Consider the following 15,469-nt stretch of genomic DNA (forward strand, 5'->3'; position numbering starts at 1 on the left):
GATCCTTCCTCCAGTGTTTCAGTTGTCCCTGTGAACACCCAACTCAACTCAGGTGTCCCCATGGCGGTATTTAAACTTGATTCCACACCTCCCTCATATCCCTCGGGTCTAAAACAGTGTCGTTCGTCACATAAGAGGTCCCAATTAGCAGAGTACGAACCATTGCTCCAAGGACAGCTGTTACGTGTCCACATGCATTCCTGACGTGTAGTAGACCACTTGTCTGTGTATGGTCTGGGAAGGAACCTCGGTGGGTGGGTGTCACTTTGGAAGCTCTGGTTCATCAACCAAAACTTTACTTTTCCAGAATGATCTACTTTTCCTAAAAGTCACCAGCCAACTACATCATCTCAGCATCAAATGTGCCATTCACGTGCTGCATGTCAACAAGTTCAACCCTCACTGCCTGCACCGGCGGCCAGCTAATGAGGTGAGGGCAGGACACTGTATCTGTCCAGGTAGCCCTGAGCCGGGACACCTGTAAGATCGGGTGTGAGAAAACCAGAATGACATGGTCATAAAGTGGCTGCATTTTGGCCCATGGTGCTGCGGATTCTTCCCTTTACTAGGGCTTCATGGTGTCCCAACACGCCTGTGGCCTGAACTCTGCATCCCACAGCAGCCACTAGCCCTCCAACTCCTCCCTCCTTTTGGGAGACATATGCTATGGGCTGGAGGGCGGTAGCAGCAAGTCTTTCAAAGCCATCATAGTGATTCAAGGAGATGAGGAAATGGAGCAAAGGGGAGGGAAGGGCGAGACAAAATGGAAAGACGGTGTCAAAGTAGGCAGAGGAGAGAAGAAGAGGAACCCATAAGTAACCAGACATTTCAGAACAGATCTCCCTACTCGTTGGTAGAAAATTAACTGACCTCCATGCCCAGGCGCACAGGGAATCCATGATCAGGTTTTGCTAGAGAAGAAATGGTGGAGGTAAACACAGCAACCCGAATCCTGGGGAATTCCCTGATAATGTTTCAGGAACCTCGGAGTTCTGGGTGGGCCCCAAAGCTACAGGATTGTCAGTCACACCCCGTCTCCTATGTTCATGGGAGCCAAGACTAACCCTGCTGTAAGAGTAACTCAGCTTTCCAGGGGATTAAAAATTCATATCTCTACTCTCCGTCCCCTCTTTTCTCCCTGTTGCACAAACACATTTTGAACCTTCTATATGTTAGGCACACTGCTGGGCATTTTGAAGACCCAGGTGCCACTTGAGGGTCCTCAGGTATAAGTATCTTAACATGTGTTCTCCCAAAACATTTGGCCACACCAGTGAGATCTCGATTCTATAAAACACTCAGCTCGTAACTGACAGTCCTCTTTAAAGTTCTGTTGAATCGCTGAATGAATAACTCCATGCTCTCGTGTGTTAGTCCCAAAGTAACCAGAGTCAGGGAGTAACGGGATTCTGGAATCAGATATCTCAGTGCAGAAGTGCAAGTTCAATGAGAGCTTTATTTCTTGGAAACTGGGCGGGCTCTCAGGCAGCTGGCCTGGAGGCCTGGCTCTGTAGGCGTAAGGATTGTTTTCGGCAAGGCGTTCGGGGCCGGCTTGCTCACAGGGACTGGCTCCACAGAGGACCCTGGAAGGACCTGTAGGCCTAACTTCTCCACTCTCCTTCTCTCTCTTACAGAGTAACCTTTCTCCTTCAGAAGTTGTGCAGTGGTCCAACCACAGGGTGATGGAATGGTTGCGGTCCGTGGACCTGGCGGAATATGCGCCCAACCTTCGTGGGAGTGGTGTCCACGGAGGTCTCATTGTGAGTGGCTCTTTGGGCTGGTCCACCTGCCTCGGGGACACCTGGGGTATTCAGAAACTGATGTCTTAAGGGCTAGACAGGCATCCCAGTAAGAAATGTTGATACTTCAGCTGAACCCCTTGCATAAACTGAAGTCTCAAAGTAGAATTTGATCATTTGTGGCTGAGAATTAATAGATTTCAGGCAAACAAGATGGCTTCTGGAAAGACTTCCCGAGCCACAGACCCAGAGGACTCCAGGAAAAAGGGGCTGCATGAGAACCGCCTGTTAACCAGGCAGCTCCAGCTGCTGCTGGAGGAACACAGGGCTTGGGAGGGCGGGGGAGGCCACCAAAATGTACCCTCCTGCTTGTCATGAGACGATCTGCCTCAGCACTTATCTGTCAAGTGGCAAAGCCAGCAGGGAAAGGAGGAAGGGGTGGCCCAGTTGTCCTCCAGATAGACCCTGGGAGACAGCCTTATCTAAGAGGGCACAGCTCTCTGCTGGTTGGCCACAGAGCCAGGCCCTGGGCCAGGGAGACAGAGGGGAGGGGGACACGGGACAAGTGGGTGAGCCTCAGCCCCTGCCCCGGGGCCACCCGGGCTCCTGGGGGCCTGGTTCTCAGTGTCATCACCTAGAGCCACCGGTGGTCGCCACGGGGTGGCTTGTCTGTGCTTTCTTCTTAGATCCTGGAGCCACGCTTCACTGGGGACACGCTGGCCATGCTTCTCAATATCCCCCCACAAAAGACACTCCTCAGGCGTCACCTGACCACCAAATTCAACGCCTTGATTGGCCCTGAGGCTGAGCAGGAGAAGCGAGAGAAAATGACTTTACCTGCTTACACGCCGCTGACCACCACAGCCAAAGTCCGGGTGAGTCGCCAGGCCCTTTCTGGGGTGGCCAAAGGGGCCTGCCTTCTGGCCCTTGAGTTGTGTAGCAGCTGACCCAGTGCCTGGAGCCAAACCCAAGTGGGCTGCCTGGACAAGGAGGCTCTCTTGGCTTCTGCCTTGGTTTCTACCTTCGGTTTGATTTTGTCACTTTTGTTAGCCTAGTTCCCAGCCACTCTTGAGTCCAAGGGTGCGCAGGTTTCTTTACACAGAAATGACATACAGGCAGCATGGGGTCCTCTCTCCCGACACTGCCTTGACTCGCCGTGCAAAGCAGACAGGCTCCCGAGTGTGGGTTCCCTTTGGTCAGACCCATCTGCATTCCACATGCCACGTGGGGTCCTGGTCTAAGCTGTCTTGCCAACATAAGGAGTGTCCCTGTGGGTAGCCAGCCGTGGCCACCTTGTGCTGTGGAGGTGGCCAGCACACAGCCATCCAGAGGTCCCGAGGTCATCCAAGCACCAGCGCCGCTCACTGGGGCTCTGAATCCCACAAAGCCCGTTCCACCTGCCTGAGCTGTCCTGCCAACTCAGGACAAAGCTGGAGCAGGGAGGAAGGGCCGCCTAGGGCTGTCCGTGTGGCTTCCCAAGGTGCTGTGAACAGAAGGCAGGGGGTGCTCCACGTGTGATACCAAGTCCTCTGAGCGCAGCCTCTGTACAGACTGTGGCAGCCTCTGGGAACCCCCAGTTCCCCCGGGGAATGTGAACATCACTAGTGGGACAGCAGGGCAGGAGCTTCAGGCACGGCATCCTGGAGGAGCAGCCCTACTTGCTCACGATGATTTATCTGTTGGCTTTTCCCCAGAAGGGCAATTGCTTACAGGAGCTCTATTTTGTTAAGAGTTTTTCTAGAAGCAGTTTGCCTTATTCCTTTCCTCGTCGGCCTGTCCTAAAATGCATCGTCAGTAGGAGCTGCACACTAGCTTGGTCATCTCTTTCTCATAGTCTTGTATCTGCTGTGTTTTAGCCAAGGAAACTGGGATTTTCACATTTTGGAAACATAAGAAAAAAGAAGTTCGATGAATCGACAGACTACATTTGCCCAGTGGAGCCCAGCAACGGTGTCGGTGACAGTCACAGGGTCTGTATTGGCTACCAGGGCCTCAGCCCCCTCGATGCCCCTGAACTGGATGGACTGGACCAGGTGGGACAGATTAGCTGATGCCTTTGTCACCTGTGCTGTCTGTGTGTGCTGAGAGCTCACAGTAACTCCGTGTGTGTCACCATGTAACTGCACCTCACCCCCTGTGTATGTGCATGACTTGCAGAAAACCTTCCAGCCCTTGTGTACCCGTGGGCCAGTCTTTCTCCAAATCCTGAGGGTGGCCAGGTATGGCGCTGCATCTTTGCTAAGGGGCCAGCCTTGGGGACTCGGGAGGAAAGACATAAAGATGCTTGTAGGTTTTCAGTAAGTCTGAATGTCTACCTTCAGCACCAGTGGCAATACCTGAGCTTGGACACAGGTCCGGAGACCACGGACAGTCCCGAGGCTGAGCTCTCGGGCCCCTCGGCTGTGCCCCTGTTGAGGGCAATCCCAAGTGCCTTAGGCCTGTGACCACAGTTTGGGCTGGGGCTGAAGGGACAGCAGCAGGGACTTCTGCCCCAGTGACAGTGGAACTGTTGCGCCTTCCTTCGGAGGCGGTCGCTTCTTCCTGGTAATAAAACCTATATTTATGTAGAAAACAAACTGCACGGCATCTTTGATCTTGTCAAGGGAAGTGAGTTGGGCGCAGCTAGAGATGGAATGCTGCTCATCGCGCAGTTCGAGAGCCAGCGCTGCTGAGCTGCGTCAGGATTTGTGGGTGTCCTGGGTGAGGGGGCGGGAGCAAGGAGGGACCCCCATCCTTTGGAGGTCTGTGGTGTCGCTTTGGGCTCCACTGCCCGGTGTGAAGCCGGGAGGCACTTGGTGTCTCACGTCCTGACTGGAGGTCACATCTGTCGTGCAGACCCCGAAGTCGGTTTCCATTCCAGCGGGATGGGCCACCTAGTGAAGGGGGCGTGGGGAGACCAGGTGGCATTGCTGGAAGGGCCCTCTGTTCTTTCACGTGTTGTGCCGCTCCGCTGTGACTGACTGTGCTGGGCCCGTAACCCCGTGGGGGCCGGTCTGTGTTGGCAGAGCTGCAACAGACCTGTCCTCCTGATTTAGAGGCTGCCTAACTGATAATGGGTCTTCCAGACGGGCCTGGCCTGGCCAAGGACAGGGGGAGGGACACACCTGCCAGTCTGGGCTCCTGCTCATGAGATCCCAGTTAGTCCCAGTGCAGCTTTTGGCTCTACTGGGTCCCCGGGCCTCGTCTGCAGAAGCGCGACGGCAGCACCATAACGGTCTGGCGGATGGGGCAGGGCCTCATGACCCCAATCTGAACGCTCTGATTCTGTCCCAGATGGAGGCGATGTGAAGATTTGCTTCTTAAACTACCATGAGTCTCAGGCCATGGCCTCCCGGCCTCCCCTGAAGTCCAGCCAGCAAGAGATAAGGGCACAGGCTTGCCAGCTGGCATGGCCGGAACCACTGAATGACAGGTGCTCCCCGGGGCTGATACCTGGGCACTGCAGTTTAGAGCCACAGTCAGGGCGGGCTTTGTCCCTTGTTTCTTATCGTGTCCTGGTGGGAGAATCTCCGCACGTGCCTGCTTGCAACCCCGCATGGAACTGTTATGTCACTAGTTCTCTGTGCAGCCTCGAGCAAGGCCTGTACCACTTTGTGGGCCCCAGTTTTCCCACCTATAAAATGATGGATTATACGCGATGCCCTCAAAGGGCAAATCTACAATGTCCAAATAGGTTTGGGGAAGAAGGAACAGGCCAGCATTTACCTGAGAAGGAGAGGAGGCAGGCTGCTAGGAGTGAGGACGCCCTGGCAGCTCCCTGAGGATGCCTAGCTATGCCTGTACTGGGGCATCAGTGTCTGGGGTCCTGCTGGTACCAGAAATCTGCAGTGTGTTCAGCACCCTGACAGCCTTCATCCCTGCCACTCTCTGCTCCTGGAAGGAGCTGGAGCACTGAACCTGTGCTAAAGGGCCGCTCTGACAGGGCCCGTCTGTGCCCTGCTCCTGTGTCCCCTTAGTGCTGGCGCCGGGGTGGGGACAGAGGAGAGTGTGTGTGTGATGGTGTGGGACACTGGAGGCTCTGCCTTTCCCCAGGGACAGAAGCAGCATGTGCTCCACCCGTCACTCCTCAGGGCCTGGCCCACTCCTTGCCCGCTCGCCTGCGGAGCACGCCTGAGCAGGATAGGACTTGCATGCCACCTCTGCGAATCACGAGCTCAGTCCACACGTGCTGACCAGGCTGCTGCCCACTTTACAGGTGGCCCCTTCGGAAGGCACCCTGATGCAGATAGGGCTCCTCTCCCAAGACATTCACCGCCTCACGGTAGGACTCTGACCCTCTCTCCACAGTCGGACAGGTGCTGGGGATGCCCCGGGAGTTTGGGGGTGGTGCTGGTCAGCCCCCGGGCCTACTCCAGAGCCTGTGGCGTCAGGGCCTCTGCTGGCGGAGAGCAGATGGGGCCGGGGGCTGGGGCTGGAGCCTGAACCAGGCGAGACGGAAAGCAGCCCAGAGGCCTTCTCTGTTGGCCTGCTGCCAGCCTTGAGCTGAAACCAGCTAAGGTGTGCTAGGTCTCAGGCCCTCTTCCCAGGCCCAAGGCTGGTGAGGAAACCAAGATGCTCAGCAGCTCTGGGTCACCTGCCTCGTCAGCCCAAAGCCCAGGCCTCGCCCCTGGCTTGGTGGCCACTGCTCTGCTCTCTCCATCCATGAGACATATATTTCCTATCATGCCTCTGGCTTCATGGACACCACAGGCACGTGAGCACATCCTGGCATGTCCAGGGGGGACAAGCCATACCATATGAAGCAGCTTGGACCAGGGGAGAGGAGGCACTCTGGAGGGAGGCTGACCTGGTCCCTGTCTGGGACCTCGGGCAAGTCACTCTCTCTCCGAGCCCTGGCTTCCCTATCTGTCAAGCAGGGCTAATATCCTCCTTGCAAGGCTGCTAGGCAGCCCGGAGCTGGTGGTAAAAGGCCAGTCACAAAAAAGATTGACATTGTTGAGGCCCTGTGCCTTCCAGGGCCTCACAGTTCCTAGACAGCCCCAGCACTGAGCCCACCGGCCGCAGCGTCCAGCCCGTTGAGGCCTTTGCTGATGTACTGAGGCAGGTTATGAAGGCTGTATCCCAGGGCAAGATGGTCAAGGAGGGGGCGGGTCTCCCCAAATCCAAACAAGATCACTGTTTTCAATTTGTTTTTTTCTCGGCTCACACACTGAAATGAATTCACCCAGCCTTGCGCTTATCACCTCTATAGGCCTTTGGTGGCCTTCAAATAGCAACTTTACTTCCAAAGGTAGGAGCACTTTATTGTTGACAGTGTTGTCTATTCTGAGCCAACACGTGGGGTGCCTGGGACCCCATGAACGTACAGGGCACTGGAGTCAGGGCCACACCCAGTGCCCCGCTGCTTCCCACATCGTGGCCGCAGGGCAGCCTTGACCAAAACGCTGTTGAACAGTGCCTTCGGCCGTGTCCTTTCAGACCATGCTCAGCCAGGACCAGCTGCTGACCGACTCCCGCCTGGCCGCTCCCAGCTCTGAGGACTGGTGATGACTGTCTTATCGCTGGCAGCCCAGAGAGGCACGTGTGACGGCCTGAGTCTGCTTTGATGGGGAGCTGGCCCATGGCCACCCGTGGAGCCCAGGCTGGGCTGCAGGGCATCTCCAACATGGGTGCTGATGGGACAAAGCGGGGCTGTGGAACAGATGTCCAGGAGGTGGCCCACATGTCTTCAACTGTGCTGTGCTCTTCGTTACAGCTTTTATACCTTTTGTACTTTTATACGTGGACTGCAGACCACTTTTGTGGGGAGGGCGATGCGATGCCAGCACAGACCCAATGACGCACGCCATCCCTGGTGACAGCTGGGGGTTCTTACACCCAAGGGGAAGGGCTGTGAGTCATAAAAGCTTTGCTGGAAAAATAATTCTGAATGTTCTGAGCAGGGCGAAATGGTAGGAAGCCCCCTCCTGGGCTGCTTCCATACAGAAACGCGTATTGTATTTCCTTTCCCAGGAATCTGGCTGGAGTGACAGCAGGGAAGGAGTAACGGACTCCCTTCCCGCTGTCCTCAAGCCACCCTTGTCTGCAATGGTGTCTCAGGGCTGTGGGGCCTCCCAGCACCTGAGCACAGGCGTCTTCGAAGCCTTTCCCTTCTCAGCCTCAGAGGCAACTGTCTGATCAAACGGCAACCCCCTCTCCCAGCCACCCCGAGGAAGGCCCTCAGGCACCCACATCAGCGTTTCCACCGCAACACATCTCAGGTATGCCCCACCTCAGGGAGAGGGACCTGCACACGGACCCCACACAGTCCCCTCCCAACCAGCCTTCCCCCTTAGCGATGGTCCTTCTTCCTCCCTCTGGCCTCATCTCTAATTTCCATGGTGGGTCTCCTACTTGGTCCCTCACCCTTCCTTTCCAGTTAGTCCCCTCCAGGTGTTCTCCACCCCATCCCCAGAGGGACCTTCCCAAAGCACTGTTTCATCCTGTTCCCTGCTAAGAAGTCAGTTCCACAACTACCACAGATTAGCGTTCAAAAGCCTGAGCTGAATCTTCGACCTTCCACGCTCTAGCCTGTGCTCCTGCCTTTCCCTCCCCGTGGAATGTGCTTTTCTCCTAGTCTCTGTCACGAAGCTGAATCCTGCCTGCTGAGGTCCAGAACAGCCCCAGCCTCTTTCAGGAAGCCTTCGCTGGTGTTTGTTAGGGTTGGAGGTGTCTCTCTGTCCCACGGTGCTGACCTTGGGCCCGAGCACTTCCTGGCTCACCTTGAAGTAACGTGTCACCTTTCTCCCCTTCCACACCTATCCTCAACACAACCTCACCGAGCACCGCTATGGATGGGTTCCCGTACAGACAGGAGTAAGACCCAGTCCTAGCCCTCTGATGGCCCAGGAGATCCATGATGCTAAGTTCATCCGCTCATTCCCTCACATGTGCAGGTTGAGTACCTCCCATTCTGGGCTAAGGAGCACTGGGGCTACAGGCATGAATGTCAAGGTCCTTGCCTGAGGGTGGGGATGGTGCACTGTGGGAGTACAGATCTGTTTCAGACAAGAGTGTGCTGAACGATACAGATGCTCCAATAGGAGCGCCTACAGCCCCAAAGAGCAAACTGTCATTTTTAATGGAGGGCTGGGGACAAGGACTGAAAAGCCTCCAAGGAGAGGTGCTACTTGAATTTTGAAAGATGAATCCGCTTCCTCAAGTATGCCAGAGGGGAAAGGCACTCCAGGCAGAGGGACCTGAAACAACCCAGCACATCCAAGGAAGTACCCGAGGTCAATATGATGAGAGCAGAATTTCCTGACCTCTGCACTGCTGTCATTTGGGGTTGGGTAAGTCATTGTGCTCGGGGCTGTCCTTGGCCTCTTAGCAGCATCCTTGGCCTCTCCCTCTACCCTCTAGGTGCCAATAGCACCCCTCTAGTTGGGACAACCAAAAATGTCTCCCCACAAAATCACCTCTAGCTGAGAACCAGTGGGCCAGAGAATGGGGTCAGAGTGGGAGGCCCAAGGAAGGAAGAATCGGGTGAGGTCAGCTGGAGCCAGATCGAGAAAAAGGCTTTGTAAGCCAGGCTCCTGAAATTTATCTTGGGGACCCAGGGTGTCCGGATACGGACTAGTGAAAGCAGTGAGAGGTTTAAAGCAGGGGACAGGCATGGTTGTGATTGGTGTTTAAGAAACACATCTGAGGGTAGGACCTTCGATGTGCAGTGCCCAGCATTGATTGCAGTGCCCAGCCTTTCTCTGAGTAGGAAACTCATTAGGATGAGCTCAACAGGTGGACAGACGAAGGCTAAGCTGCTGCCTCCCCCCGTCCACCTGAGAGACGTCCTGTGTTAGGCCACCCCATGGGCACTACACAGCTGTACTTCACAGAATTCTCTCAAGCCATGTTCCTTTCTCTCTCCTGTATCCCTTTGCCCCACCCTCCGACGCACATACACGTGTGTAAGAAATCCTGTGACACCAGTTTTTGCAAAAAGGGAACACCTTGGAGTTAAACTCAGGTTTGAAGCCCAGCCCTGCCGCCTAATGGCTGAATGACCTGGGGATAGTAATTTCATCTCTAAGCCTCAGTTTCCACATCTGTAACTTGGAGAACAAAATCCCCACAGAATTTCTGGTTCATTATCAGAATTATATAAAATGAAGAGCGGGTGGGGAGAGCAGCCAAGATGGCAGAGTAAAAAGACCCAGAGCTCACCTCCTCTCAGGAGCACCCCAAAATCACAACTATCTGCAGAACAACCATCAATGAAAAAGACTGGAACCTACCAGAAAGGATCTTCTACAGCTAAAGACAGAAAGAAGGAACCACAACAAAACAGGTAGGAAGGGTGGGCTTGCAACATAATCAACTCCCATTTACACCCCCCCCCCCCCCCCCCCGCTGAGGTGGGCAACTGAGGTGGGCAACCCGCAAACTGGAGAATAATTATATTACAGAGATTCTCCCACAGGAGCAAGAGCTCTGAGCCCATCAGGCTACCAAGCCCGGGGGTCTAGCACTGGGAAGATGAGCCCCACCAGGGCAATTGTTTTTGAAGGCCAGTGGGGCTTAATTGCAGGAGCCCCCTAGGACCAGGGGAAACAGAGACTCCACTCAAAGGGCACACAGCAACAGTAATTTGGTAAGAGCTTGGGCCAGACCTACCTGCTGGTCTAGAAGGGGCTCCTAGGGGGTGGGGGCGGTCCACCTGGGGGACAGACACTGGTGGCAGCCATACTGGGGAGCATTCAGGAGGGTGAACATGGCTGATGTTGGCAGCTGACATCCTGGCTCATTAGCTCCAAGCCAGGCCCCACCCAACAGCCTACTGGTGACAACGCCTGGGATACCTCAGGCCAAACTAACTAGGACACAGCCTCACCCAGCAGCAGACAGGCTGCCTACAGACTAAAGAGCCCACAGCTGCCTCTGGGCTCACTACTGCTAGACACAGTGCTGCCCACCAGAGGGCCAAGACCCAGCTCCACTCACCACTGGACAGGCACGGGCCCCTCCTACGAGGAAGCCTGCACAAACCTCTAGATCAGCCTCAACCACCAGGCAGCAGACACCTGAAGCAGGAAAACTGGTTCCCCAACACAGGCCAGACCCTACCCTGGGACCAGCTGGGCCCTGCCCACTAGCAGACCCATGCAACCTTCAGGACACACAAGACCCCATATCCAACTGTGTCAGGAACTGGTGCCCCTTCCACACATAAGCTCTGGGGTCCCTGGGCACTGCAGCTAGACCCCAGGAAACAGCTCTGCCTGCCAGTATCTGGCACTAACCCCAGCATCTGGCTTCACCTGCCAGTGGGTGGGCAGCAGCCCCAGAGTCTTTGGGACTCTGACTCACCCACCAGTGAGCCACCGCTAGCCCCAGAGGCCCCTAGGGTTTCACAACCAACCAGACTAGGGCTCAACCAAGCCTCCCAGACTGCCTACATGGTCAGTCTACCACAACAGAAGGACCCACACAGCCCTCTTAGGGGGGAACCCTAGAGCATATGGCTTGGGTGACAAGAGGGATGTGCACTGCTGGGACGCATAGGATGCCTCCTGCAGAGGGCCACTTCTCCAAGGTTGAGAAACATAACTTACCACATACATAAAAATACAAACAGCAACATAGACAAAATGAGGCAGTAGAGGAAGTCACCACTGCTGAACAGAAAAAAGAGAAAAGAATGAAAAGAGGATAGGATGTGCACTGCTGGGACAACATCAAGTGCACTAATATTTGCATTATAGGGGTTCCAAAAGGAGAAGAGAGAAAGAGTTTGAGAAAACATTTGAAGAGATAATAGCTGAAAACCTCCCTAACCTGGGAAAGGAAACAGTCACCCAAGTCCAGGAAGTGCAGAGTCCCATACAGGATTAACCCACAGAGAAACACACCAAGACACGAAGCAAAATGACAAAAATGAAAGCTAACTAAAAGCACCAAGGGAAAAGCAACAAATAACATATGAAGGAATGACTGTAAAACTATCAGCTAATTTTCAGCAGAAACTCTGCAGGTCAGAAGGGAGTAGCAAGATATAAAGTGTTGAAAGGGAAAAACACAACCAAGAATACTCTACCCACCAAGGCTCTCATTCAGATTTGAAGGAGAAATCGAAAACTTTATAGACAAGCAAAAGCTAAAAGAATTCAGCACCACCAAACTAGCTTTACAACAAGTGTTAAAGGGACTTCTCCAGGGAAAAAAGAAAAGGCCACTACAGGAAACATGAAAATTATGTAATGAAACAGCTCACCGGTAAAGGCAAACATACAGTAAAGGTAGGAAATCAGTCACACACACAGCTAGCAGGGAGGTTAAGAAACAAAAGTGGTAAAACCATCTGTATCCACAATACACAAGGGATAAACAAAACAATTAGATGTAAAATACGATCTCAGAGTAATTGTGAGGGTGGGGAGAGTACAACTGCAGCGTATTTAAAATGCATTTGAAAGTAAGATCAGCAACTTAAAACAATTACGTATACATATAGACTGCTATACAAAAACCTCAAGGTAACTGCAAACCAAAAATCTATAATAGAAATACACACAAAATAGAAAAAGGAATCCAAACATAACACTAGTCATCAAGTCACAAGAGAGCAAAAGAAGAAGGCAAAAAAAGACCTACAAAAATAAGTCCAAAACAATTAACAAAATGACAATGAGAACATTCATATCGATAATTACCTTAAATATAAATAGATTAAATGCTCCAGCCAAAAGACACAGAGTGACTGAATGGACACAGAAACAAGATCCACACATTTGCTGCCTACAAGAGGCTCATTTCAGATCTAGAGACACATACAGGCTGAAAGGGAGTAGAGGGAAAAAGGTATTCCATGCAAATGGAAATCAAAATAAGGCTGGAGTAGCAGTATTTAGATCAGCCAAAATAGACTTTAAAGACTGTTAAAAGAGACAAGGACACCACATAATGATCAAGAGATCAATCCAAGAAGCAGATATAACAATTGTAAGTATATATGCACCCAACATAAGAGCACCTCGATATATAAAGCAAATGCTAACAAACATAAAAGGAGAAATTGATAGTAACAATAATAATAGTGGACCTCAACACCCCACTTACATCAATGGACAGATCATCCAGACAGAAAATAAGGAAACACAGGCCTTAAATAACACATTAGACCAAATGGACTTAATTTATATTTATAGAGCATTCCACCCGAAAGCAGCAGAATACACATTCTTTTCAAATGCACATGGAACATTCTCCAGAATAGATCACTTGCTGGGCCACAAAACAAGTCTCAGTAAATCTAAGAAAATTAAAATCATATCAAGCATCTTTTCCAACCACAAGGCTATGAGACTAGAAACAACTACAAGAAAAAAAAACTGTAAAAATCAAACATGTGGAGGTTGTTACTAAACAACCAATGGATCAATGAAGAAATCACAGAATACCTGGAGACAAATGAAGATGAAAACACAACATTCCAAAACCTGTGAGATGCAGCAAAAGCAGTGCTAAGAGGGAAGTTTATAGTGATACAAGCTTACCTCAGGAAACAAGAAAAATCTCAGATAAACAACCTAACATTACACCTAAAGCAATCAGAGAAGAAGAAACAAAATCCAAAGTTAGTAGAAGGAAAGAAATCATAAAGATCAGAGCAGAAGTAAATGAAATAGAGACAAAACAGCAAAGATCAATGAAGTTAAAAGCTTGTTCTTTGAGAAGATAAACAAAATTGATAAACCTTTAGCCAGACTCATGAAGAAAAAAAGGGAGAGGACTCAAATCCATAAAATTAGATATGCTAAAAAGGAGAAGTTACAACTGACATCACAGAAATACAAAGGATCATAAGAGATTACTCTGAGCAATTATGTGCCAATAAAATGGACAAGCTAGAATAAATGGACAAAGTCTTAGAAAGGTACAACTCCCAAGACTGAACCAGGAAGAAATAGAAAATATGAACAGGCCAATTACCAGTACTGAAATAGAATCAGTAATTTTAAAACTCCCAAGAAACAAAAGTCCAGGACCAGATGGCTTCACAGGTGAATTCTATCAAACATTTAGAGAAGAGATAACACCTATCCTTCTGAAACTATTCTCCAAGAAACTGGAGAAAAAGGAACACTTCTGAACTCATTCTATGAGACCACCATCACCCTGATACAAAAACCAGACAAAAAGATCACAAAAAAAATTATAAACCAATATTACTGATGAACATAGATGCAAAAATCCTCAACAAAATACTAGCAAACCTACTCCAACAATACATTAAAAGGATTGTATACCATAATCAAGGGGATTTATCTGAGGGCTGCAAGGATTTTTCAATATCCACAAATCATTGTGATACACCACATTCACAGATTGAATAAAAACCATACAATCATCTCAACAGATGTAGAAAAAGCTTTTGATAAAATTCAACATCCATTTATGATAAAAAATTCTCCAGAAAGTGGGCATAGAAGGTACATGCCTCAACATAATAAAGGCCATATATGACAAACTCACAGCTAACATCATACTCAACAGTGAAAAGCTAAAAGCATTCCCTCTAAGATCAGGAACAAGACCAGGATGTCCACTCTCCCCTCTTTTACTCAACATAGTTTTGGAAGTCCCGGCCACAGCAATCAGAGAAGAAAAGGAAATAAAAGGAATCCAAATTGGAAAGGAAGAAGTAAAACCGTCACTGTTTGCAGATGACATGATACTATACATAGAAAATACTAAAGGTGTCACCAGAAAACTACTAAAAGTCATCAATGAATTCAGTAAAGTTGTAGGATACGAAATTAATACACAGAAATCTGTTGCATTTCTATACATTAACAATGAAATATCAGAAAGAGAAATTAAGGAAATAATCCCATTCACCATTGCAACAAAATGAATAAAATAACCAGGAGTAAGCCCAGCTAAGGAAGCAAAAGACCTGTACTGTGAAAACTGATAGGAGGCTGATGAGAGAAATTGAGGATGACATAAATGGAAAGACATACCATGTTTTTGGATTGGAAGAATCAGTATTGTTTAAATGACCATACTACCTAAGGCAATCTACAGATTCAGTGCAATCCCTATCAGATTACTGATGGCATTTTTTCACAGAACTGGAACAAAAAATTTTAAATTCATCCAGAAACACAATAGAACCTGAATAGCCAAAACAATCTTGAAAAAGAAGAATGCAGCTGGAGGAATCACGCTCCTTGACTTCAGACCATACTACAAAGCTACAGTAATCAAAACAGTTTGATACTGGCAAAAAAAATGATACATAGATCAGGATAGAAAGCCCATAAATAAACCAACATGCTTATGGTCAATTAATCTACGACAAAGGAGGCAAGAATAGACAATGAAGAAAAGACAGTCTCTTCAATAAATGGTGCTGGGAAAACTGGACACTGACATGTAAAAGAATGAAATTAGAATATTCTCTAACACTATATACAAAAATAAACTCAAAACGGATTAAAGACCTAAATGTAAGACCAGATACTATAAAACTCCTAGAGGAAAACATAGGCAGGACAGTCTTTGACATAGATCGCAACAGTATTTTTTTGGATCCATCTCCTAGAGTAATGGAAACAAAAGCAAAAATAAACAAATGGGATCTAATTAAACCTGAAAGCTTTTGCACAGCAAAGGAAACCATAAACAAAATAAAAAGACAACCTACAGAATGGGAGAAAATATTTGCAAATGGTGCAACTGACAAGACTTAATTTCCAAAATATACAAGCAGCTCATACAGCTCAATATCAAAAAAAAAAAAAATCAGA

General features: G+C 49.9%; 1 protein-coding gene across 2 annotated transcripts in view; it reads left to right on the top strand.

The window, feature by feature from the left end:
* LOC101334013 (olfactomedin-like protein 1) overlaps window positions 1-10,005 on the top strand; it is a 386,099-nt gene extending 376,094 nt beyond the window's left edge. Inside the window, exons 21-27 of one of the 2 annotated variants that reach the window (XR_012333203.1) lie at window positions 308-430; window positions 1,635-1,760; window positions 2,426-2,614; window positions 3,596-3,772; window positions 5,935-6,000; window positions 7,158-9,010; window positions 9,813-10,005. Coding sequence is in view for 1 of the 2 variants with exons in the window: in XM_073807906.1 (XP_073664007.1) it covers window positions 308-430; window positions 1,635-1,760; window positions 2,426-2,614; window positions 3,596-3,772; window positions 5,935-6,000; window positions 7,158-7,226 (750 nt within the window). In the remaining variant the exon portion in view is untranslated. Of the gene's footprint in view, window positions 1-307; window positions 431-1,634; window positions 1,761-2,425; window positions 2,615-3,595; window positions 3,773-5,934; window positions 6,001-7,157 lie in introns of both variants that reach the window. The other variant, XM_073807906.1, reaches the window with a different exon arrangement.
* Window positions 10,006-15,469: the final 5,464 nt, after the last annotated feature.

Source organism: Tursiops truncatus, chromosome 8, assembly GCF_011762595.2.
Source record: "Tursiops truncatus isolate mTurTru1 chromosome 8, mTurTru1.mat.Y, whole genome shotgun sequence".
Taxonomy (NCBI): domain Eukaryota; kingdom Metazoa; phylum Chordata; class Mammalia; order Artiodactyla; family Delphinidae; genus Tursiops; species Tursiops truncatus.